At 43.7% G+C, this 26,095-nt stretch overlaps 1 protein-coding gene across 2 annotated transcripts in view; it reads left to right on the top strand.

Moving 5' to 3' along the window:
- macrod2 (mono-ADP ribosylhydrolase 2) overlaps positions 1-26,095 on the top strand; it is a 1,144,633-nt gene that overhangs the window by 789,613 nt on the left and 328,925 nt on the right. For both annotated transcript variants that reach the window (XM_014207733.2, XM_014207725.2), the window contains exon 6: positions 3,926-4,047. In XM_014207733.2, the coding sequence (XP_014063208.1) occupies positions 3,926-4,047 (122 nt within the window). The remainder of the gene's footprint in view (positions 1-3,925; positions 4,048-26,095) is intronic.

Raw genomic sequence — 26,095 nt, 5'->3', positions numbered from 1 at the left:
TCAGTTTCCCATGACGTTAGAAAGGTAATGGTCAGGTAGGTTAGTGGAGTCAGTTTACCATGACGTTAGAAAGGTAATGGTCAGGTAGGTTAGTGGAGTCAGTTTCCCATGACGTTAGAAAGGTAATGGTCAGGTAGGTTAGTGGAGTCAGTTTACCATGACGTTAGAAAGGTAATGGTCAGGTAGGTTAGTGGAGTCAGTTTCCCATGACGTTAGAAAGGTAATGGTCAGGTAGGTTAGTGGAGTCAGTTTCCCATGACGTTAGAAAGGTAATGGTCAGGTAGGTTAGTGGAGTCAGTTTCCCATGACGTTAGAAAGGTAATGGTCAGGTAGGTTAGTGGAGTCAGTTTCCCATGACGTTAGAAAGGTAATGGTCAGGTAGGTTAGTGGAGTCAGTTTCCCATGACGTTAGAAAGGTAATGGTCAGGTAGGTTAGTGGAGTCAGTTTACCATGACGTTAGAAAGGTAATGGTCAGGTAGGTTAGTGGAGTCAGTTTCCCATGACGTTAGAAAGGTAATGGTCAGGTAGGTTAGTGGAGTCAGTTTCCCATGACGTTAGAAAGGTAATGGTCAGGTAGGTTAGTGGAGTCAGTTTCCCATGACGTTAGAAAGGTAATGGTCAGGTAGGTTAGTGGAGTCAGTTTCCCATGACGTTAGAAAGGTAATGGTCAGGTAGGTTAGTGGAGTCAGTTTCCCATGACGTTAGAAAGGTAATGGTCAGGTAGGTTAGTGGAGTCAGTTTCCCATGACGTTAGAAAGGTAATGGTCAGGTAGGTTAGTGGAGTCAGTTTACCATGACGTTAGAAAGGTAATGGTCAGGTAGGTTAGTGGAGTCAGATTACCATGACGTTAGAAAGGTAATGGTCAGGTAGGTTAGTGGTAGCCTGGGTGCCAGTCTTTTTCTGCTCTCTTGACAACATGCCTATTCCTTATGACAAATCCTTATGGATTTGGAAAATAAGCAGAAACAGACTGGCACACACACACACAAACATACACATCAAGTGGCTCAGGATGAGTCTCAGTATATATATTTAACAGTGTTTAATATTTCAGAGAACAAAAATGAGTATTTGATGTGTGATCTGTAATGAATGACTCATGGTTATCAATCTTTATTAGCCTATAAAGTGAGATTTATGTATCTTAAACCTAGTAACGCTATTCAATGAATTAGAATGACTGATATGTTCTATTCAAAAACATTGTCTCCATCCCAAATGACACCTTATTCCTTATAGAGTGCACTACTTTTGACCAAGTCCTATAGGGTAGTAGTGCATTTAATACTGAATAGGGTGCCATTTGGGGCGCAGGCTGAAATATAAGGACTGTGTCCTATTCAGAAACATTATTTGTGTGATGTTGATCTAGAAACAGTCACGATGTACTAGCTATATCACTTGATGATGTATTAGCTGGTAAATCAAATTATTTGTTGTTTGAGAATTAGATGAAAGAAAAAAACTTTTTTCCTAGTCAGCTGTCAAACTAAAGTTTTCACAGGTAAATTGAAATGCAATGTGGTGAGAATTATTTCCCTATCATTATGTAATGACTGAGTGAAACCCATTTTACGGTTTTAGGAAACCCATCTCCCTCTTTATCCTCTCTCTCTCCCTTTATTTCTCTCTCAGCTCTCTCTCCCTCCCTCATTCTTTTTCTATCCCTGCCTTCTTTCTCTCTCAATCTCCCCAACAGTTCTCTCTCTCTCTCTCTCTGTCATTCTCTCCCTCCCTCTGCTCCCTCTCCCTTTCTCTCTCTCCCTCCCTCTCTCTCTTTCTCTGTGGTGCAGACTTTGTTCAGTACAGGTAGACCGTTGTTGTGTCTGTGCGTCGAGCGTAGGTGGGTGTGTGCGTCGAGCATAGGTGAGTGCGTCGAGCATAGGTGGGTGTGTGCGTCGAGTGTAGATGAGTGTGTGCGTTGAAAGTAGGTGGGTGTGGGTGTTGAAAGTAGGTGGGTGTGTGCGTTGAAAGTAGGTGGGTGTGAGTGTTGAAAGTAGGTGGTTGTGGGTGTTGAAAGTAGGTGGGTGTAGGTGTTGAAAGTAGGTGGGTGTGTGCGTTGAAAGTAGGTGGGTGTGGGTGTTGAAAGTAGGTGGGTGTGTGCGTTGAAAGTACATTGGTGTGGGTGTTGGAAGTAGGTGGGTGTGTGCATTGAAAGTACGTTGGTGTGGGTGTTGGAAGTAGGTGGGTGTGTGCGTTGAAAGTAGGTGGGTGTGAGTGTTGAAAGTAGGTGGTTGTGGGTGTTGAAAGTAGGTGGTTGTGGGTGTTGAAAGTAGGTGGGTGTGTGCGTTGAAAGTAGGTGGGTGTGGGTGTTGAAAGTAGGTGGGTGTGTGCGTTGAAAGTAGGTGGGTGTGAGTGTTGAAAGTAGGTGGTTGTGGGTGTTGAAAGTAGGTGGGTGTGGGTGTTGAAAGTAGGTGGGTGTGTGCGTTGAAAGTAGGTGGGTGTGGGTGTTGAAAGTAGGTGGGTGTGTGCGTTGAAAGTACATTGGTGTGGGTGTTGGAAGTAGGTGGGTGTGTGCATTGAAAGTACGTTGGTGTGGGTGTTGGAAGTAGGTGGGTGTGTGCATTGAAAGTAGGTGGGTGTGTGCGTTGAAAGTAGGTGGGTGTGTGCGTTGAAAGTACGTTGGTGTGGGTGTTGGAAGTAGGTGGGTGTGTGCATTGAAAGTAGGTGGGTGTGTGCATCGAGCGTAGGTGGGTGTGTGCGTTGAAAGTTGGTGGGTGTGTTGAAAGTAGGTGGGTGTGTGCGTTGAAAGTTGATGGGTGTGTGCGTCAAACGTAGGTGGGTGTGTACGTCGAGCGTAGGTGGGTGTGTGCGTTGAAAGTAGGTGGGTGTGTGGGTCGAGCGTAGGTGGGTGTGTGTGTTTGCATTTGTTTCCCCGTTTGTCCATGCATATTCCTCTTCTGCAGTCTGGATACAGCCCAGACTGGATTTCATGACATAGGATGATTGACAGCCACCCACATTGCTATGCACAGGCCACAGGAGCGGAGGAGAGCAAAGCCAGAGATATGAATATTTGAATAGATAGTATGAAACATGTAATTGATTGTCTATCTGCACTGCCATTGCATTAACTGAATAAATTGTTGCATCCCAAATTGAACCATATGCCCTATATTGTGCACTACTTTTGACCAGAGCCCTATGGGGGAGCCGTATATAGGGAATAGGGAGCCATCTGGGATGAAACCACTATATTAATTTTAGGCAAAACTCACCCATTGTCCTAATGTGAGGACACATACTCCTATCTTGTCGTATTTCCTCACAATAATATGATAGAGGAAGCATAAAGAGCAGATTTTCTAAAGAGCCTTCAGATTCAAGCAGGTGGAATCAGCTCTGTACAGAATGGAACAATGGTTGTACTTATCTCTTCAAATGTTTCACTGCAGGATTCCCACATCCTGGGCACTCGTGGGGCTAGTTCTACTGAGTGTGAATTGCACTCGCTGTACTGATGAAATGATAGTGGAGCTAAAGTGAACTGAAGGATGCTCTGTCTGTTATAGAGGTGGCTCAGCGACAAGAGGGTTGCCGGTTCAAATCCCATGTCAAATGAGATTGTGTGGTGTGTGTATGTGTCTCTGTTAGATTGGGTTGAAATAAAAAAGTAACTTTTCTGTTTTCTGTAAAATAACAATTAACTAAAGTATTCTTCTTATGTCCTCTCTTCTGTTCCATCTCTTCTTCGGTCTGTCCTCCATACTAGTGTGCTAGCAAATATTCTTCTTCTGTCTGTTCTCCATAATAGTGTGCTAACTAATACTCTTCTTCTGTATGTCCTCCATACTAGTGTGCTAACTAATACTCTTCTTCTGTATGTCCTCCATACTAGTGTGCTAACTAATACTCTTCTTCTGTCTGTCCTCAATACTAGTGTGCTAACTAATATTCTTCTTCTTTCTGTCCTCTTCTCCCAGATGTGATCCACACTGTGGGCCCTGTGGCCAGGGGACATGTGGGTGAAACAGAGACCAAGGACCTGACAGCCTGCTACCAGAACTCGCTGGAGCTGGTCAAAGGGTTCGGACTGCGCTCTGTGGTGAGTACACACTAGGGGTGTGCGATGGGAACTAAAATTCATATCACGATATTTTCCACTGACGATAACGATATAATATCACGATATACTGTATATATATTTTTTCTTTTTGCATTTTATGAGCCCTTCAAAGTTAATAAATGACAAAATATTGCTTTTAATCTTATAGAAACAGAAAGGGGGCATTGCACATCACGGTCAACCTGTGCAAACATGAAACATAAACAAAGGTATAGGAGTTAAATATGCAGTAACATTTTATTTAAAAATAGTTAAAGTACTCATGATGTAATTAAAAATGTCAATTCCTGCCAAATATAAGAAGTACAGTCTGAATTCAAGTTGTAAACCTTTTCAAACTAACTTCTTCAAGCATTAAGCAGACAGTCTGGGTATTTCTCAGTTTAACAATTCACTGTCTCCTTCACAAGTTCCATGCCAGTAACACCAGCCTATTGACAGTTTCTGGCATCAAAGTTTCCCTGTGGCATGTGACCACATTGCCCCAGTGCTAAATGCTCTCTCAGAGGGAGAACTTGTGGCAGTGATGCATAAGTATTTCTTTGCCAGACAACTCACTTGTGGGAAGAGGATGCGTGAACTCGCCACCACTCCAAAGGATCAGCCTGACAGCCTGCTCAGACTGTAGCTGTCCAGCTAATGCTTGATGACCTGTCTCTGGGTTCTTAAGGCAGGTGCACTACTAGTTTTCTTAAAGAAGCTCCTATGGGACTTCCAATCACGGCTGGATGTGATACAGCCTGGATTTGAACCAGGGACTGTAGTGACGCCTCTTGCACTGAGATGCAGTGCCTTAGAACGCTGCGCCCCTCAGCAGTCCAGCATCTTTCAGTCTAGCAGTCCAGCATCTTTCAGTCCAGCAGTCCAGCATCTTTCAGTCTAGCAGTCCAGCATCTTTCAGTCTAGCAGTCCAGCATCTTTCAGTCCAGCAGTCCAGCATCTTTCAGTCCAGCAATCCTGCGTCTTTCAGTCCAGTACTCCAGCATCTTTCAGTTCAGCAATCCAGCGTCTTTCAGTCCAGTAGTTCAGCATTTTTCATTCTAGCAGTCCAGCGACATTCAGTCCAGCAGTCCAGCATCTTTCAGTCTAGAAGTCCAGCGTCTTTCAGTCCAGCATCTTTCCGTCCAGCAGTCCAGCATCTTTCAGTCCAGCTGTCCAGCGTCTTTCAGTCCATCGTCTTTCAGTCCAGCGTCTTTCAGTCCGGCGTCTTTCGGGCCAGCAGTCCAGCGTCTTTCAGTCCAGTAGTCCAGCATCTTTCAGTCCGGCATCTTTCAGTCCGGCAGTCTAGCATCTTTCAGTCCAGCAGTCCAGCGTCTTTCAGTCCAGCAGTCCATCGTATTTCAGTCAGCGTCTTTTAGTCCAACAGTCCAGCGTCTTTCAGTCCGGCGTCTTTCAGTCCAACAGTCCAGCGTCTTTCAGTCCAACAGTCCAGCGTATTTCAGTCCGGCGTCTTTCAGTCCAACAGTCCAGCGTCTTTCAGTCCAACACTCCAGCGTATATCAGTCCGGCGTCTTTCAGTCCAACAGTCCAGCATCTTTCAGTCCAGCGTCTTTCAGTCCAGCGTCTTTCAGTCCAACAGTCCAGCGTCTTTCAGTCCAACACTCCAGCATATTTCAGTCCGGTGTCTTTCAGTCCAACAGTCCAGCGTCTTTCAGTCCATCGTCTTTCAGTCCAACAGTCCAGCGTCTTTCAGTCCAACAGTTCAGCGTCTTTCAGTCCAGCATCTTTTAGTCCAACAGTCCAGCGTCTTTCAGTCCAACAGTCCAGCGTCTTTCAGTCCGGCGTCTTTCAGTCCAACAGTCCAGCGTCTTTCAGTCCAGCGTCTTTCAGTCCAACAGTCCAGCGTATTTCAGTCCGGCGTCTTTCAGTCCAACAGTCCAGCGTCTTTCAGTCCAACACTCCAGCATATTTCAGTCCGGTGTCTTTCAGTCCAACAGTCCAGCGTCTTTCAGTCCATCGTCTTTCAGTCCAACAGTCCAGCGACTTTCAGTCCAACAGTTCAGCGTCTTTCAGTCCAGCGTCTTTCAGTCCAGCATCTTTCAGTCCAACAGTCCAGCGTCTTTCAGTCCAACACTCCAGCATATTTCAGTCCGGTGTCTTTCAGTCCAACAGTTCAGCGTCTTTCAGTCCATCGTCTTTCAGTCCAACAGTCCAGCGTCTTTCAGTCCAACAGTTCAGCGTCTTTCAGTCCAGCATCTTTTGTCCAACAGTCCAGTGTCTTTCAGTCCAACAGTTCAGCGTCTTTCAGTCCAGCATCTTTTGTCCAACAGTCCAGCGTCTTTCAGTCCAGCGTCTTTTCTGACATATGTCAAGGTAGTTTCTTTTAGTTTGTTTTCTTCCTTTAGAGATGATTTGAGGGGAAAACATTTATAAACACTAAGGAACACAAAGAAAGGGATAAATACATTCAGTGGTTGTGCCTCTGAGAACACAACCCAAAGCTAAATAATGTTGGTTGAAAGTTACTATTAGAGGTGACCTGGACATTGATGCTAACATTTACCATCAGTTACTGTTAGTTCAGCTACCTTAGTTCAGGCCAGAATGTTTTCGGACACATAACCAAGTATATATTTTTTTCTTTCGACCTCAAAGTCTTGAGGAGAAGATAAAGTCAGTGGCTGTGTGGGTTACATAACTCTACAGTATTATATTGGTTTGTAGTGTTTAAAACGTTGGTTGATTTCGAGTTGAATTCACGTTGGCTGGTTTTCAACTCCAAATTAATATGAATCAGAATTGGTTGTCTGGCCACTGACACATTGGTATGGCTGGCTTCTGGGTTAAGCGAGCACTGTGTCAAGAAGCAGTGTGGCTTGGCAGGGTTGTGTTTCGGGAGACTTATGGCTCGCCTCTCCCGAGTCCGTACGGGAGTTGCAGCGATAGGACAAGACTAACTACCAATTATATATCACGAAATTGGGGAGAAAAAGGGGTAAACACTATTTGGTTGGCAATATGGTGTCTTGAATTGTAGTTCAGGTCAACATATTTTCTGACATATGTCAACCCATAATTGTTGTGTAAACTTTGAAAAAAAACTACTCTCAAAGGAAATATTTGTGGAATTTAGTCATATGGAACAAACTATCCCATGGACAATACTGAGCAGGCTGTGTAGCAAATCATTTCTTGAAAAGAGGCAGGATAACACAACTCAGGATAAGACCCAGATGCAGACGCAGGAGACAGACAGTTAGAATCTCAGATGTTTATTACAAAACAGGGGGCAGGCAAACGGCAGGTCCGGGGCAGGCAGAGGTCGGTAATCCAAGACAGCGTCAAACAGGGACAGAACGGCAGGCACACTCAGGATCTGAGAAGGCAGAATGGTCAGAACCGGGAGGTCTAGAAAACAGAAACTAGAGATACTGTACAATGGGAGAACATACTGGTTAGACTTGACAAGACAAGACGATGCCAGGACAGCGGAGTCAATCACCACCTTCCGGAGACACCTGAAACCCCACCTCTTTAAGGAATACCTAGGATAGGATAAAGTAATCCTTCTACCCCCCCCCTCCCCCTAAAAGATTTAGATGTACTATTGTAAAGGGTTGTTCCACTGGATATCATAAGGTGAATGCACCAATTTGTAAGTCGCTCTGGATAAGAGCGTCTGCTAAATGACTTAAATGTAAATGTAAATGTAAATGAACTGGCAACAGACCAACAGAAAACACAGGTATAAGTACATTGGGGTAATGGGGGAAAATGGGAGACACCTGGTCGGGGGGTAGAGACAAGCACAAGATATGAGTGTTTAGAACAGTCTGGGGAGAATGGGAGGGGGGGAGAGAAAGAGCCTGTACCTCTTTAAACCTCAGAAATACCTGTGTTAGGTTTTGTTTTATGCACCATTTCAGTTTACTCTTTGCACATGTCACCCTATTCCCTATAACAGTGCACTACTTTTGACCAGGACCCATGGGGCTCTAGTGCACTATAAAAGGAATACGTTGCCATTTGGAACGCAGCCTTTCTGTGTTTTGTTTCTGGAACACATTCCATGTGTTTATTTCAGTTTATCTAATGTATTTACCCAATATGTATATATTTATTAGAAACAGACCAGTGTTTTCATGGGGAGCTAGAAATCCTGTCTAAGGTATTTGTACAGCTGTTCTGCGTTGAGCTAGGCCTTGAGTGAAAACACTGGGTGTGCGTCCCAAATGGCATGTTATTCACTATATAGTGCACTACCTTTGACCAGAGCCCTATGAGCACTGGTCAAAAGCAGGGAATAGGGTGCTGTGTGCAACACATAGGGAATAGGATGCTATTTGGGACAAAACCTAAAGTTTTGTGATTGACTGGTCTAGTCTTGAAGGATGATGAGACCTACTAAGACTGTGAAATGATCTACCACATATACAGTTTTACTTTACTTATACACATGTGAGCGCATGAACACACATACACACACACACACCATGTGGACACCACTTCCATTGGCTATGAACAGGACAACTGAGAAAGGTTTCTATTTTCCATTATTAAAGAAATACGTTTTTTTATGGGGTGGATCAGCTTTAATACTGCAGATAGATTGTTGCTTCCATCAATGTAATTGTCTGCATCATTTCCAATCCCCGTATATTTTTGGGGTAAATATATATATATCCATATACAGTGCCTTACAAAAATATTCACCCCTTGGCATTTTTCCTATTTTGTTGCATTACAACCTGTAATTTAAATTGATTTTTATTTGGATTTCATACAATGGGCATACACAAAATAGTCCAAATTGGTGAAGTGAAATGAAAAAAATTATATGTTTAAAAAAATTATCTAAAAAAATAAACGGAAAGGTGGTGCATGCATATGTATTCACCCCTTTGAAATGAAGCCCCTAAAAAAGATCTGGTGCAACCAATTACCTTCAGAAGTCACATAATTAGTTAAATAAAGTCCACCTGTGTACAATCTAAGTGTCACTTGATCTGTCACATGATCTCAGTATATATACACCTGTTCTGAAAGGCCCCAGAGTCTGCAACACCACTAAGCAAGGGGCACCATCAAGGGGCACTATGAAGACCAAGGAGCTCTCCAAACAGGTCAGGGACAAGGTTGTAGAGAAGTACAGATCACGGTTGGGTTAAAAAAAAATATCTGAAACTTTGAACATCCCACGGAGCACCATTAAATCCATTATTAAAAAATGGAAAGAATATGGCACCACAACAAACCTGCCAAGAGAGGGCCGCCCAACAAAACTCACAGACCAGGCAAGGAGGGCATTAATCAGAGAGGCAACAAAGAGACCAATGATAACCCTGAAGGAGCTGCAAAGCTCCACAGCGGAGATTGGAGTATCTGTCCATAGGACCACTTTAAGCCGTACACTCCACAGAGCTGGGCTTTACGGAAGAGTGGCCAGAAAAAAAATAAGCAAACATGTTTGGTGTTCGCCAAAAGGCATGTGGGAGATTCCCCAAACATATAGAAGAAGGTACTCTGGTCAGATGAGACTAAAATTGAGCTTTTTGGCCATCAAGGATAATGCTATGTCTGGCACAAACCCAACACCTCTCATGGTGGTGGCAGCATCATGCTGTGGGATGTTTTTCATCGGCAGGGACTGGGAAACTGGTCAGAATTGAAGGAATGATGGATGGCGCTAAATACAGGGAAATTCTTGAGGTAAACCTGTTTCAGTCTTCAAGAGATTTGAGGCTGGGACAGAGGTTCACCTTCCAGCAGGACAATGACCCTAAGCATACTGCTAAAGCAACACTCGAGTGGTTTAAGGGGAAACATTTAAATGTCTTGGAATGGCCTAGTCAAAGCCCAGACCTCAATCCAATTGAGAATCTGTGTTATGACTTAAATATTGCTGTACACCAGCAGAACCCATCCAACTTGAAGGAGCTGGAGCAGTTTTGCCTTGAAGAATGGGCAAAAATCCCAGTGGCTAGATGTGCCAAGCTTATAGAGACACACCCCAAGATACTTACAGCTGTAATTGCTGCAAAAGGTGGCTCTACAAAGTATTGACTTTGGGGGGTGAATAGTTATGCACGCTCAAGTTTTCTGTTTTTTGTCTTATTTCTTGTTTGTTTCACAATAAAAATATATTTTGCATCTTCAAAGTGGTTGGCATGTTGTGTAAATCAAATGATACAACCCCCCCAAAAAATATATTTTAATTCCAGGTTGTAAGGCAACAAAATAGGAAAAATGCCAAGGGGGGTGAATACTTTTCCAAGCCACTGTACATACATACATACCAACACATACCAACACATTTTAATTTTAATATACCTTTATTATTCCCCGCAAAGCCTACCTCCCCTCCCCCAATTGGAGTAAACTAATAAACAACAACACTTAGGCTTCTACTTCCAGTTTATACATGGTATACACATTTTACAGACACAATCTATTTTACAATAGTTATATTTTGTTTGTTTTTAGTCCTGGCCTTCCTCTATTTCTGATGTTCATCCAGTTTGATTTCTATTTGTAACTGTGCTATTTCACAAAATTTCTGAACTTATATACATTTTACAGACCCCGTATGTTGTACATTTGTTATCTTGTTGTTATTAAGAAATAGTTATTTGTTTTTCTCATTTCTCTCTCTTACAGCGATGTGGCCTCCATTCTTTTTATTTCTCTTTCTCTGTCTCTTTCTCTCTCTCTCTCTCTCTCTCTCTCCCTCTCTCTTTCTCTTTCTCTCTCGTTCGCTCGCTCAAATTCAAATTCAAGCTGCGTTATTGGCATGAAAGACATTGCGTCAATATTGCCAAAGCAACAATGTATGCAATATACTATACAAGTAATAAAATAATGAATAATAAAAATAAGTAATTATATTGGAATAAGGCATCTCCTTTCCTCTCTCTCTCCCTCTCTCTCTCCCTCTCTCTCTCCCTCTCTCTCTCCCTCTCTTTCTTTTCTTCTAACAGTGATGAGGCCTCCATTGGTATTTTGCGTCCCCATCTATCCACTTAGACTTGAAAAGAGAGAGAGAGGTGAACTATTAGCCACAGTGGGTCCTTAGGTGTGAGAGTTCCAAGTTTTTTTGTTCCAAATTCTTGGATCCAAGTTATTTTGTTTATAATTCACAGTAGTTCCTTAGGTGCAAGTCCTGCTTCCAAGTTCTGTTGTTTATAAGCCACAGTGGTCCCGCGTTCCAGCCTCTTGTTTCAGACTCACAATCATTCCAGGTTCCTGGTCAGTGCTAAGCTCATTTGAGTTGGACTGTGTTGTGGGCTAGATCAGAGAGGGGAAGCCCAGCTGAAACCCACAACAGACGGGCAAACAGCCAGCCTGTGTGTTTGTGTCTGTATGTGTTTGTGTGTGTGTGTGTGCCTGCGTGCGTGTTTGTGTGAGTCTGTCTATGCGTCTGTGTGTGTTTTTGAAAACGCTAGATGCTGGGCTCCCTAATGGGGATTCCAGGGCATTACAAAGAGATACAAGTCAAAACTAAATGTAACACAGAATAAACCAGAGCATGAAAGATTAGAACACACTTGGCCTGGGCAGCTAATCCCTGTACTGTAGGGCCCAAACCCACTCTTCAGGCAGATAAAGCCATAGACACGTGCTGCTAAATGGACTTAGAACAACATGCCAAACACAGTCACCCATAGAGTAGACAACCTCCCATTGTTGGTTGGACCTGCAGAGAGTGACTGGGGAAGTGCGTCAACCTTTAATAAAAAAAGTGGAGATATGGTTTTGGTATGGTTTTTAAAAGCAATTGAGCCTTTATGAAAAAGAAGAAGATGAAGAAGTTTGCTGTGTCTCTAGCAGTCTGCAGGATGCATTGACAGTGGAAAGCTATTTGATCAGGTCTTGCTGAGAAATGGAGGGTCGTAAGGATGGAGAGTAGGAGGGATGGAGGGAAGGCCTACTGATGAAAAATGACGACCAGCCTGCTGCCGTTTAACCCTGTGACTGCAGCTGACTGCAGCAGAAAGTTTAACCCTGTGACTGCAGCTGACTGCAGCAGAAAGTTTAACCCTGTGACTGCAGCAGAAAGTTTAACCCTGTGACTGCAGCTGACTGCAGCAGAATGTTTAACCCTGTGACTGCAGCTGACTGCAGCAGAACGTTTAACCCTGTGACTGCAGCAGAAAGTTTAACCCTGTGACTGCAGCTGACTGCAGCAGAAAGTTTAACCCTGTGACTGCAGCAGAAAGTTTAACCCTGTGACTGCAGCTGACTGCATCAGAATGTTTAACCCTGTGACTGCAGCTGACTGCAGCAGAAAGTTTAACTCTGTGACTGCAGCTGACTGCAGCAGAAAGTTTAACCCTGTGACTGCAGCTGACTGCAGCAGAAAGTTTAACCCTGTGACTGCAGCTGACTGCAGCAGAAAGTTTAACCCTGTGACTGCAGCTGACTGCAGCAGAAAGTTTAACCCTGTGACTGCAGCTGACTGCAGCAGAAAGTTTAACCCTGTGACTGCAGCTGACTGCAGCAGAATGTTTAACCCTGTGACTGCAGCTGACTGCAGCAGAAAGTTTAACCCTGTGACTGCAGCTGACTGCAGCAGAATGTTTAACCCTGTGACTGCAGCTGACTGCAGCAGAAAGTTTAACTCTGTGACTGCAGCTGACTGCAGCAGAAAGTTTAACCCTGTGACTGCAGCTGACTGCAGCAGAAAGTTTAACCCTGTGACTGCAGCTGACTGTAGCAGAAAGTTTAACCCTGTGACTGCAGCTGACTGCAGCAGAACGTTTAACCCTGTGACTGCAGCTGACTGCAGCAGAAAGTTTAACCCTGTGACTGCAGCGCGAGAAAGTTTAACTCTGTGACTGCAGCTGACTGCAGCAGAATGTTTAACCCTGTGACTGCAGCTGACTGCAGCAGAAAGTTTAACCCTGTGACTGCAGCTGACTGTAGCAGAAAGTTTAACCCTGTGACTGCAGCTGACTGCAGCAGAAAGTTTAACCCTGTGACTGCAGCTGACTGCAGCAGAAAGTTTAACCCTGTGACTGCAGCAGAAAGTTTAACTCTGTGACTGCAGCTGACTGCAGCAGAATGTTTAACCCTGTGACTGCAGCTGACTGCAGCAGAAAGTTTAACCCTGTGACTGCAGCAGAAAGTTTAACCCTGTGACTGCAGCTGACTGCAGCAGAATGTTTAACCCTGTGACTGCAGCTGACTGCAGCAGAAAGTTTAACTCTGTGACTGCAGCTGACTGCAGCAGAAAGTTTAACCCTGTGACTGCAGCTGCCTGCAGCAGAAAGTTTAACCCTGTGACTGCAGCTGACTGCAGCAGAAAGTTTAACCCTGTGACTGCAGCTCACTGCAGCAGAAAGTTTAACCCTGTGACTGCAGCTGACTGCAGCAGAAAGTTTAACCCTGTGACTGCAGCTGACTGCAGCAGAAAGTTTAACACTTCTCGCTCATTCAAAGCAACTGGGAAACATCCATGACAGGCATTGTTGTCACCTTAGCTTGCTACGTAACTTCTGAGTGACAGGAAGCACGAGCACCACCACCAATCAGCCTACAGCACTGTGCACACACCTGTCGTTACTATGACAACTAGCGTAGCCATGTCAGCAAATGACTGCTGTCTGAACACACACACATCTGATTTGGGGTTGTAACTTGCTGTTTGGAGAGACAGTATTCCAAAATGCATTTGAAAAACAAAACTGATTTGAGCATTAAGGCCTGCAGTGTGAAGGCTTAACACCCCCTCTATGTCCAAGCTGGGTCAGATGTTTAGGTGGTAGCCCCTGAACCCGACAAAATAGAGGAAGTCTAGTGCTGATGGAGAATCGTGTGTTTATATGAAATCCCCAATATGTGTGCGTGTGCCTGCCTTCCATTCACGCCCCATGTGTGCCTGTGTTGGTCACGCTCCTATTGTAACCCTGTTCACTGGACCCACAGCAGGACGCTCAGGTTCCAGTGTTGTTTCTCTGGGTGAGAGAGCAATCTGTCACAGCCCCGCCAAGGCCCCAAGCAGCACACTGACTGACCACAGCAGGACACAGAGTGACCAGCACAACAGCTGTTGACGACAGCAAGCCTACAAAGCCCAGCTGGACAGCACTGGGTGACCACAGCCCACAGCCCACAACACCCAGTACCCCTGAATTGCTTTCCGGACTCTGGAGCACCAGGCTGGGGGGATAGTATCCTTTCTTCTGGGTCTCTGAGTCTGGGTCCTAGAAGACTTAGAAAAATAAATACCAGAACGGACATTCCCCTTCAAGTTAATGTTGTGTGGCGGCTGGACCATCTATTTCTTGGAGGGTGCACCCGGTATGCGGCTGGCTGTGTAATCCCACCATATGACACCAGTCATCACATTCATCACCAGTCTGCTTGGCTTGCAGCGGTTTTCTCAACAGTCAATTTGTGATTAGTCAGACAGTGTGTTATGACTACAAAACACTTCTGTAGCCTTCTGGGAGCTTGGTGTGTGTGTGTGTGTGTGTGTGTGTGAGAATAGTAAATGAACATACATTTTACCAACTGGGGACAATTTGTTGGTCCCCACAAGGTCAAATGCTATTTCTAGGGAGTTTAGAATTAAGTTAAGAATTAGGTTAGGGTTAGGAGCTAGGGTTAGTTTTAGGGTTGGGAGCTAGGGTTATATTTAGGGTTAGGGAAAATGTGACTGAATTATGTATCCCCACAAGGTTAGTTGTACAAGACTGTGTGTGTGTGTGTTTGTGTGTGAGTCCTCACAAGGGTAGTAAAACAAACATGTTTGTGTGTGTGTGTGTGTGTGTGTGTGTGTGTGTGTGTGTGTGTGTGTGTGTGTGTGTGTGTGTGTGTGTGTGTGTGTGTGTGTGTGTGTGTGTGTGTGTGTGTGTGTGTGTGTGTGACTAAGGGATGAAGGCCACTAAATGCAGTCTGCAGCCCTGTGACTATCTGTCCACACTGGCAGAGAGATAGAGAGAGTCAGCCCCACTGTAGCCACCCAGCCAAAATAGCTTAATGACAAATGCTTAAGGAAAACATCAAATTGTAGGACTATTTGTGGTCGTCAAAAAATAACAAAAGCAACGCTAAATTTCTCCCACAAGGGCATTACCCAACCACAAAAACCCCTGCATGCTGTCTCTCTAATTCTCCAGATACCATACCACTCGAGAATATTCCAGTCTGCGTTATTTTGTCTCAGCAGAACGGCTCCCCAAAGACTCCCAAGCGGTTACTTCAAAAACAAAGCTAGTTAATTCAATAGTTACATACATTTTATGAATTAGCCTTGGAGTTGAACCCCCCTGTTTGAAATAGCCTTGGAGTTGAACCCCCCTGTTTGAAATAGCCTCAGAGTTGAAACACCCTGTTTGAAATAGCCTTGGAGTTGAACCCCCCTGTTTGAAATAGCCTTGGAGTTGAAACACCCTGTTTGAAATAGCCTCAGAGTTGAACCCCCTGTTTGAAATAGCCTTGGAATGAACCCCCTTTTGAAATAGCCTTGGAGTTGAAACACCCTGTTTGAAATAGCCTCAGAGTTGAACCACCCTGTTTGAAATAGCCTTGGAGTTGAACCCCCCTTTTTGAAATAGCCTTGGAGCTGAAACACCCTGTTTGAAATAGCCTCAGAGTTGAACCACCCTGTTTGAAATAGCCTTGGAGCTGAAACACCCTGTTTGAAATAGCCTTGGAGTTGAAACCCCCTGTTTAAAATGATATGGTGATGATGGTTTGGTAAACATGCTTATGTCTCTGTTATAAAGGTCACTATGTAAGGATGTGTAATTTGGGCTCTGAAATGAAACACCATGGATAGCAGAGCAAAATGACTTCCAGATGTGTGTTTGTGAGTGAGTGTGTGTGTGTGTGTGTGTGTGTGTGTGTGTGTGTGTGTGTGTATGCATTTGAATGTGTGTGTGTTCTTTCATGCATTACCGTTCCATAGTGAGGTAGGTTCTGCCTGACGGGCCCTGCTGGTTTCAGGGGAGAGACAGACCAGCCTAGCGTGATTAACCAAGACAAGAGACCTACATTAACTATCCCACAATCCCCTAGTCCTGTTCACCCTGCACCTATCCCACAATCCCCTAGTCCTGTTCACCCTGCACCTATCCCACAATCCCCTAGTCCTGTTCACCCTGCATCTATCCCACAATCCTCTAGTCCTGTTCACCCTGCATCTATCCCACAATCCTTTGCTCCTCTGGGATGAAAGGACTCAAGGTCTAGAAATATACGCATGCACTGATGCACAGACACACACAGACATAAGCACAGGCATAAGCCTCCCTCCCTCAGTCAGCACATTGCTGTGAATGACAGGTCCCAGCCAGCCAGCCCAGGGTTGATAGCACCACTGGAAGTGTTACAGTAAAGATCCCAATCTGTCTCTCTTATCCTCTCAGGACTGTGTGTGGGTGCGTATATACGTGTGTGTGCGCGCACGAGAGAGAGAGAGAGAGAGAGAGAGAGAGAGAGAGAGAGAGAGAGAGAGAGAAGAAGCTGTGATGAGACCGTCTAATGTGTTCTGGCTCAGGGTATTATTAGCTTTCACCATCGACTAGGCTGGACAGTATTATTATTATCTACATTCATTTCTAATCTCTATCTGTCAGGGCTCTCTCTGAGGCCATATTTCTCTCCTGTGTATTATTTCACCTAAATGTCCTCTCCTCTGTAACAAATGATACACTATAAGCAGAAACAGGGTCCTTTTCCAAGACTCTGTTCCTAACAGGCCAGCTACTTGAGCATTTCTGAGATCTACTTCTACCGTCCTTCAACAGTGGCTAAACATTTCTCTTCTCCTCTGGCCAGCCAGGCAGGTCTGAGGCTGAGTATAGGCTGAGTATAGACCCAGGCCTGAGGTCTCACCACTATCCCCCAGCCTAATGCTCCGTTGTTCAGTTGACGATATGATCGGTGGTCCAGCTGGGGGACTATGGTCAGTCACCAGTAGGCTACAGTCAGTGGCTGTACAGGCCAGAGACCCAGAGACCAAGGCCTGAGGTCTCACCACTATCCCCCAGCCCGGTACTTTAGGGTCCAGCTAGCAATTCAGGCATTGTAGGCTGAGGTCACCCAGTGCTGTCCAGCTGGGCTTTGTAGACCTGCTGTCGTCGACAGCTGTTGTGCTGGTCACTCTGTGTCCTGCTGTGGTCAGTCAGTGTGCTGCTTGGGGCCTTGGCGGGGCTATGATAGATTGCTCTCTCACCCAGAGAAACAAGCACCCGGGCCTGAGAGTCCTCCTGTGGGTCCAGTGAACAGGAGCAAAATAAGAGTGTGACCAACACAGGCAGACACACAGGCAGACACACAGGCAGACACACAGGCAGACACACAGGCAGACACATAGGCAGACACACAGGCAGACACACAGGCAGACACACAGGCAGACACACAGGCAGACACATAGGCAGACACACAAGGCAGACACACAGGCAGACACACAGGCAGACACACAGGCAGACACACAGGCAGACACATGGACGTGACTGGCAGGCAGACACACACACACATATTTGGGCTTTCACATCAACACGCCATTCTCCATCAGCACTAGACTTCCTCTTTTTTGTCAGGTTCAGGGGCTACCACCTAAACATCTGCTTGGACAGGGACAGACAGACACAGAGAGCATTTCTGAAATCAACTTTTATTATCCTTCAATAGTGGCAGAATATTCTCATTGAGCAGACTTCCCATTTTCTCATTGAGTTCAGGGGCTAGCATCGCATCCTTTTCTAGACAGAGCAGGTTGGACAGAGACAGAGCGAGGAGTGTTAAACTCTTCTCCTGATGCACGGAACTTTCAGCTGCAGTCACAGGGTTAAACGGCAGCTTTCTTGGCTCACTGTGTTCGTCATCATTCATCTAAAGGCTTTTCCCTCCATCCCCTCCAACCACATCCCTAGCAATGCTAGCAACACAGTAAACACTTATTCTTCTTCTTCGTTCTGTGACACTCTAACAGGCTCACCATGGTCTGACACATATTTCTCCATAACCTGACCTTAGCTATAGCTGAGAGAGAGAGTCTGTCTGTCTGTCTGTCTGTCTGTCTGTCTGTCTGTCTGTCTGTCTGTCTGTCTGTCTGTCTGTCTGTCTGTCTGTCTGTCTGTCTGTCTGTCTGTCTGTCTGTCTGTCTGTCTGTCTGTCTGTCTGGCTGGCTGGCTGGCTGGCTGGCTGGCTGGCTGGCTGGCTGGCTGGCTGGCTGGCTGGCTGGCATATCACTATTGCCATTTTAGAACGTGCACTAGGATACTCTAATGTACATCATTCTGTTTAAATTAGAATAAGCATGACTTTTACCCAGCATGTTCTGTGTATAGCCTTGTACCGACTCAAAGTTGAAGTGACTGTGTGTGTTTTATGAGCGTAGTTAAACATATTGTGCTTTGCAATTATTTATGGATTTTAACAGTAAAGTTAACGACTCCCCACTCCCACCCCATTCCATTTCTGCCCTGGATCCCTAGTGATTCATTACGTTTCATTTATACACTGAAAAGAGCGTTCAGACCGTGTGCAAACTTTCTGCTCCTATTTTCTTCCCCCTCTTCTCGTAAATGATCAGTTGTGGAGTGTAAGGGACTCCACATTTAATTATGTAATGGTGTAGGGGAGGATAAAGGCTTTATTGTGAGTGTGTGTGTGTGTGTCTGTGTGTCTGCGTGCATGCGTTTGTGTGACACACTTGGCTTCTGATTGCTGCAAAGCGAAGTGAGTCGTTAAATGTGATAGGAGAGTGAAAGGTTTACTGCTGATCAGCAGTGGGCATGTGGTGATCTGTATTGTTACTCCATTCACCTTATAGTTCACCTGATACTCTAGTAATTCACCTTATAGTTCACCTGATACTCTAGTAATTCACCTTATAGTTCACCTGATAATCTAGTAATTCACCTTATAGTTCACCTGATACTCTAGTAATTCATCTTATAATTCACCTGATAATCTAGTAATTCACCTTATAGTTCACTTGATAATCTAGTAATTCACCTTATAGTTCACCTGACACTCTAGTAATTCACCTTATAGTTCACCTGACACTCTAGTAATTCACCTTATAGTTCACCTGATAATCTAGGAATTCACCTTATAGTTCACCTGGTAATCTAGTAATTCACCTTATAGTTCACCTGATACTCTAGTAATTAACTGTATAGTTCTCCTGACACTCTAGTAAATAACTGTATAGTTCTCCTGATACTCTAGTAATTAACTGTATAGTTCACCTGATAATCTAGTAATTAACTGTATAGTTCTCCTGATAATCTAGTAATTAACTGAATAGTTCTCCTGATAATCTAGTAAATAACTGTATAGTTCTCCTGATAATCTAGTAATTAACTGTATAGTTCTCCTGATAATCTAGTAATTAACTGTATAGTTCTCCTGATAATCTAGTAATTCACTTTATAGTTCACCTGATTCTCAAATAATTCACCTTATAGTTCACCTGATACTCTAGTATTTCACTTTATAGTTCACCTGATAATCTAGTAATTCACATTATAGTTAACCTGATTCTCAAATAATTCACCTTAGAGTTCACCTGATACTCTAGTAATTCACCTTATAGTTCACCTGAAACTCTAGTAATTCACCTTATAGTTCACCTGATACTCTAGTAATTCACTTTATAGTGCACCTGATACTCTATTAATTCACTTTATAGTTCACCTGATACTCTAGTAATTCACCTTATAGTTCACCTGATAATCTAGTAATTCACCTTATAGTTCACCTGATACTCTAGTAATTCACCTTATAGGTCACCTGATACTCTAGTAATTCACCTTATAGTTCACCTGATACTCTAGTAATTCACCTTATAGTTCACCTGATACTCTAGTAATTCACCTTATAGTTCACCTGATACTCTAGTAATTCCCCTTATATTTCACCTGATACTCTAGTAATTCACCTTATATTTCACCTAATACTCTAGTAATTCAACTTATAGTTCACCTGATACTCTAGTAATTCACCTTATAATTCACCTGATACTCTAGTAATTCACCTTATAGTTCAGCCGATACTCTAGTAATTCACCTTATAGTTCACCTGATACTCTAGTAATTCACCTTATAGTTCACCTGATACTCTAGTAATTCACCTTATAGTTCACCTGATACTCTAGTAATTCACCTTATAGTTCACCTGATACTAAAATAATTCACCTTATAGTTCACCTGATACTCTAGTAATTCACCTTATAGTTCACCTGATACTCTAGTAATTCACCTTATAGTTCACCTGATACTCTAGTAATTCACCTTATATTTCACCTAATACTCTAGTAATTCACCTTATATTTCACCTGATACTCTAGTAATTCACCTTATAGTTCACCTGATACTCTAGTAATTCACCTTATAGTTCACCTGATACTCTAGTAATTCACCTTATAGTTCACCTGACACTCTAGTAATTCACCTTATAGTTCACCTGATACTCTAGTAATTAATCTTATAATTCACCTGATAATCTAGTAATTCACTTTATAGTTCACTTGATAATCTAGTAATTCACTTTATAGTTCACCTGACACTCTTGTAATTCATCTTATAGTTCACCTGATAATCTAGTAATTCACCTTATAGTTCACCTGGTAATCTAGTAATTCACCTTATAGTTCACCTGATACTCTAGTAATTAACTGCATAGTTCTCCTGACACTCTAGTAAATAACTGTATAGTTCTCCTGATACTCTAGTAATTAACTGTATAGTTCACCTGATAATCTAGTAATTAACTGTATAGTTCTCCTGATAATCTAGTAATTAACTGAATAATTCTCCTGATAATCAAGTAAATAACTGTATAGTTCTCCTGATAATCTAGTAATTAACTGTATAGTTCTCCTGATAATCTAGTAATTCACTTTATAGTTCACCTGATTCTCAAATAATTCACCTTATAGTGCATCTGATACTCTATTAATTCACTTTATAGTGCACCTGATACTCTAGTAATTCACCTTATCGTTCACCTGATAATCTAGTAATTCACCTTATAGTTCACCTGATACTCTAGTAATTCACCTTGTAGTTCACCTGATACTCTAGTAATTCACCTTATAGTTCACCTGATACTCTAGTAATTCACCTTATCGTTCACCTGATAATCTAGTAATTCACCTTATAGTTCACCTGATACTCTAGTAATTCACCTTATAGTTCACCTGACACTCTAGTAATTCACCTTATATTTCACCTAATAATCTAGTAATTCAATTTATATTTCACCTGATACTCTAGTAATTCACCTTATATTTCACCTGATACTCTAGTAATTCACCTTATAGTTCACCTGATACTCTAGTAATTCACCTTATAGTTCACCTGATACTCTAGTAATTCCCCTTATATTTCACCTGATACTCTAGTAATCCACCTTATATTTCACCTAATAATCTAGTAATTCAATTTATAGTTCACCTGATACTCTAGTAATTCACCTCATAATTCACCTGATACTCTAGTAATTCACCTTGTAGTTCACCTGATACTCTAGTAATTCACCTTATATTTCACCTGATACTCTAGTAATTCACCTTATAGTTCACCTGATACTCTAGTAATTCACCTTATAGTTCACCTGATAATCTAGTAATTAACTGTATAGTTCTCCTGATAATCTAGTAATTCACCTTATAGTTCACCTGATACTCAAATAATTCACCTTATAGTTCACCTGATTCTCAAATAATTCACCTTATATTTCACCTGATACTGTAGTAATTCACCTTATAGTTCACCTGATTCTCAAATAATTCACCTTATATTTCACCTGATACTCTTGTAATTCTCCTTATAGTTCACCTGATAATCTTGTAATTCTCCTTATAGTTCACCTGATAATCTAGTAATTCACCTTATAGTTCACCTGATATCTCAAATAATTCACCTTATATTTCACCTGATAATCTTGTAATTCTCCTTATATTTCACCTGATAATCTAGTAATTCTCCTTATAGTTCACCTGATACTCTAGTAATTCTCCTTATAGTTCACCTGATACTCTTGTAATTCTCCTTATAGTTCACCTGATAATCTAGTAATTCACTTTGTTGTTATCCTGATATTCTAGTAATTAACTTTATAGTTCTCCTGATAATCTAGTAATTCACCTTGTAGTTCACCTGATACTCAAATAATTCACGTGTGGACCTTACCATGATATGCTTACTTACAAGCCCTTAACCAACAGTGTAGTTTTAAGAAAATAAGAGTTAATAAAATAAGGGGGTACCGGTACCAAGTCAATGTGCGGGGGTACAGGTTAGTCAAGGTAATTGAGGTCAGTAGTCTTGCGATTGGACAAAGCATTTGAATTTAGAACATCATAGAACACCTGGTCTTGAACCTTTACTGAATTGTTACATACCTGGGATGTTGTTTTCTGATTCCAAACTCACCCGGGAACATCTTTGTTTTCCTCTGCAACATCTGGTCTGTGGTCTCAACATTTAAATGGTGTGTGTGTGAGTGCCCGAGTGTGTGTGCCTGAGTTTGTGGGCCTGTGTATGTGTGTGTTTGTAGCCATATGTTGTAGCCACACCTTTGTGAACATACACAGTTGGTGTTATCAAAATCTGTGTTTGTTGTAATTAACAAACATATTGATTCTCACATTCTTGGCATCTGCAACATTACTACAGCACGGAATAAAATAGAACATAACTTTATGTTCCAGAATAGAACGCTCTTTGTTTGTTAGTGAACACTGTAACTGATTTCTTGTGAAAGATTGTGAAGAAGCAGAATTCACCACAGTAGCCTTACTCTGGGGCCTTTCCTTTCCACCACGACTCTCTACTCTAACCGCTTCCTACCCTCAAACATCCTCCCCTACCCTGCAGACTCCACAGGGACCCGACTCTAGAGACAACCTCCTCCATCCCCCATCATCCCTGATTACACCTCTTGAGGTTTGGGGAAATGTCACATTTTACATATTCTAATATTTCACAAGGCTAAACTAAGTTCCGGAATATTCCCTGTTCAAATGTCAGGGGGCGTGACATGACACTGTTGGAGATCCCTCTTCCCTCCTCCCTCCTCTCCTACATCTGATCTCCCTCCAAACAAGGGCCCTGCCTAAGCAAGAGCTGTTACCTTACCACTCCCCCTGCTCCTTAGTTGTGATTGGGTGGCAACACTATCTCCTACTTGGAGCTAATTGGCCCAGTGTTGCCCACATTCTGGATCAGATCAATAGGGATGACAAATCTAAGTGGTGAGGTGACCTTTTTTAAAAATCAGATTCAGTCTCATGAACCTTTAAGATGCAGCCAGGTGAGGAGTGGGGGGAGCTGTGTGGATCTGGGGCATGGAGGGGTAGAGGGATGAAGAGGTAGAGGGATGGGGAGATGGGGTAAAGGGATGGAGGGGTAGAGGGATGAAGAGGTAGAGGGATGGGGAGATGGGGTAAAGGGATGGAGGGGTAGAGGGATGAAGAGGTAGAGGGATGGGGAGATGGGGTAAAGGGATGGAGGGGTAGAGGGATGAAGAGGTAGAGGGATGGGGAGATGGGGTAAAGGGATGGAGGGGTAGAGGGTTGAAGAGGTAGAGGGATGGGGAGATGGGGTAAAGGGATGGAGGGGTAGAGGGATGAAGAGGTAGAGGGATGGGGAGAGGGGTAAAGGGATGGAGGGGTAGAGGGATGAAGAGGTAGAGGGATGGGGAGATGGGGTAAAGGGATGGAGGGGTAGAGGGATGAAGAGGTAGAGGGATGGGGAGATGGGGTAAGGGATGGAGGGGTAGAGGGATGAAGAGGTAGAGGGATGGGGAGATGGGGTAAAGGGATGGAGGGGTAGAGGGATGAAGAGGTAGAGGGATGGGGAGATGGGGTAAAGGGATGGAGGGGTAGAGGGATAGCGGTGGAGGGATGGGAAGATGTGGTGGAGGGATGGGGTAGAGGGTTGGAGGGGTAGAGGGTGTGTGGAGGGATGGGAGTAGAGGGTTGGAGGGGTAGAGGGATAGGTAGATGTAGGGGTGGAGGGACGGGGTAGAGGGGTAGAGGGGTGGAGGGATGGGGGATAGAGGGTTGGAGGGGTAGAGGGGTGGAGGGATGGGAGATAGAGGGTTACTGGAGGTAACAGAAAGTGCTTAGTGTTAGGTATGAACCACACATTGATTGGGGGTACTGCCGTTGTGCCTTTGAGCAAGGAACTTAACCATGTGTAGGGTACCTAATGGCCACATACAGGGCTGAGTGTTAGGCCCTATTATCCCATGCATGAACCAGAATCTGATTGGGGGTAATATCCTCCCAGGTAACACCCTCCCTCTGTGATGCTGTGACAACAGGACAGGAAAGACACACTCCTCACAGCCCCAACCAACCCACCACAGTGTCAGACTGTCAGTGGATATAGTATTGGTGAAACAGATTACAGTCCCAAGTCGTACGGAGAGAGAAAAGAGTTCCACAATGAGCTTCATATCAATTAAACAGGAGAATATGAGCACTATCAGATAATAATAGGCTGATCAGTCTCTCCCTGTCTCTTCTTCTCTGGCTCTCTTTCCCTCTGCTTTACAATGGGAGTTAGGGAGGAGCAACGAGACAACTTTGATCCCTCTGTCTTCTTATTCTTTTTTTCTGGTCCCTCTTACAATCCAAGCATTCCCTCAGGCAGACTAACATCTTAGAGAGAAGAGAGAGAAGAAACAACTGAAAGAGAAGAACGGGTAACATCACTACTACGCAGAGAACCCACTCTTTATTGGCAGCAATTATTTCTTGATTGGGCACTTTACATTTCTACGCATGACTAATCTAAGATGATGTAGAAGATGATTAAGTAAAATGGGTCTCGATACCGTAAGGAGTCACAAGGGTAGAAGGATCACTGTTACTTTTTGGTTTTTGTACTACACCACCATCAATAGCAACACCTTACAGGATGTAATACAAGGACAGTGAAGTTTAGTCCCAACGCTGCCTCACTAAACTGTCAGATATCTGAAGAAAAATATGGTCCCGATAATACACTGTGACAGTGTGGAAGGTTTCTGGGTAGCAGAAACATGTTTGTTTCTCTTGTTTGCTACACCACCACAAATAGCAACACCTCTATGTAGTTCAAGGACAGAGAGGTCTGGTCCCAAGGGATGCCTATGGAAGAGGAGGAGGAAGAAGAATTCAAATGGCTTCCCTTTCATCTGAACGAGTCAGTGTTTCTCTCTTCTCATACATGGCACCACTGAGAGAAAGCGAGGAACCATCTGTAGAATCTTGCTTCTGACAGAAAACAGAAAACTATATGCAGCCCCATCAAATAAAGGTATCCTCCAACACCTGACACCTCTGAAGCGTGCGTGTGTGTGTGTGTGTGTGTGTGTGTGTGTGTGTGTGTGTGTGTGTGTGTGTGTGTGTGTGTGTGTGTGTGTGTGTGTGTGTGTGTGTGTGTGTGTGTGTGTGTGTGTGCGCATAGGTGCTTGGCGGCAGAGTTTGTCGGGGTTCTTGTTTACATCATTATGGTTAATTAACTATTGGTCCGGCGAGGGAGTATGTGTGTGTGTGCGTGCGTCTGTGTGTGTGCGCGCGTCACACACACAGCCATCTCATTATCGATGCCACTGCAACGCCTTCCCACATTAAAGACAGTGTTCCGCTCTGACGCGTTAAGTCGATGTGCCAGTGGGAGGTGGGAAGGGCTGTATGAATGGAGCTCTCTGATTGGATAAGCAGGAGATCTGCCAACTGACACACTGAGATGTTGTGACGAGCATTCAGGACGTTCCTGTCTTCTCCCTCTACCTCCATTTAGCTCCCCGTTCTTCCAGTCATTCTCTTCCTACTTCCCCCTTCTTCTCTTCCTCCCTCTTCCTGACCCTCTTTCCAGTGGTTCCAGTCTCATTACCTAACACTGTTGATACGCATGGAGTAATTTTTTATTTAATAACCTGTCTGTCTGTAAATTATTATTGAGTCAGTGGTAATGAGACAATCCAGGATCTGTGCGTTCTTTTCTTTAATGCATTTAATTAATGTTACGGAGCATGACTTTAACATGACTCCGTATCATAGAATACACTGCTCCACCAGATATGGTCTGCATCCCCAATGGCTTCCTACAATGAAAATAAAGGATCTTTAATGGTT

The sequence above is a fragment of the Salmo salar genome, chromosome ssa01 (genome assembly GCF_905237065.1).
Source record: "Salmo salar chromosome ssa01, Ssal_v3.1, whole genome shotgun sequence".
NCBI classification, from domain to species: Eukaryota; Metazoa; Chordata; class Actinopteri; order Salmoniformes; family Salmonidae; genus Salmo; species Salmo salar.
The sequence above is the reverse complement of the archived record's forward strand: the minus strand, read 5'-3'. Positions and strand labels throughout refer to the sequence as shown.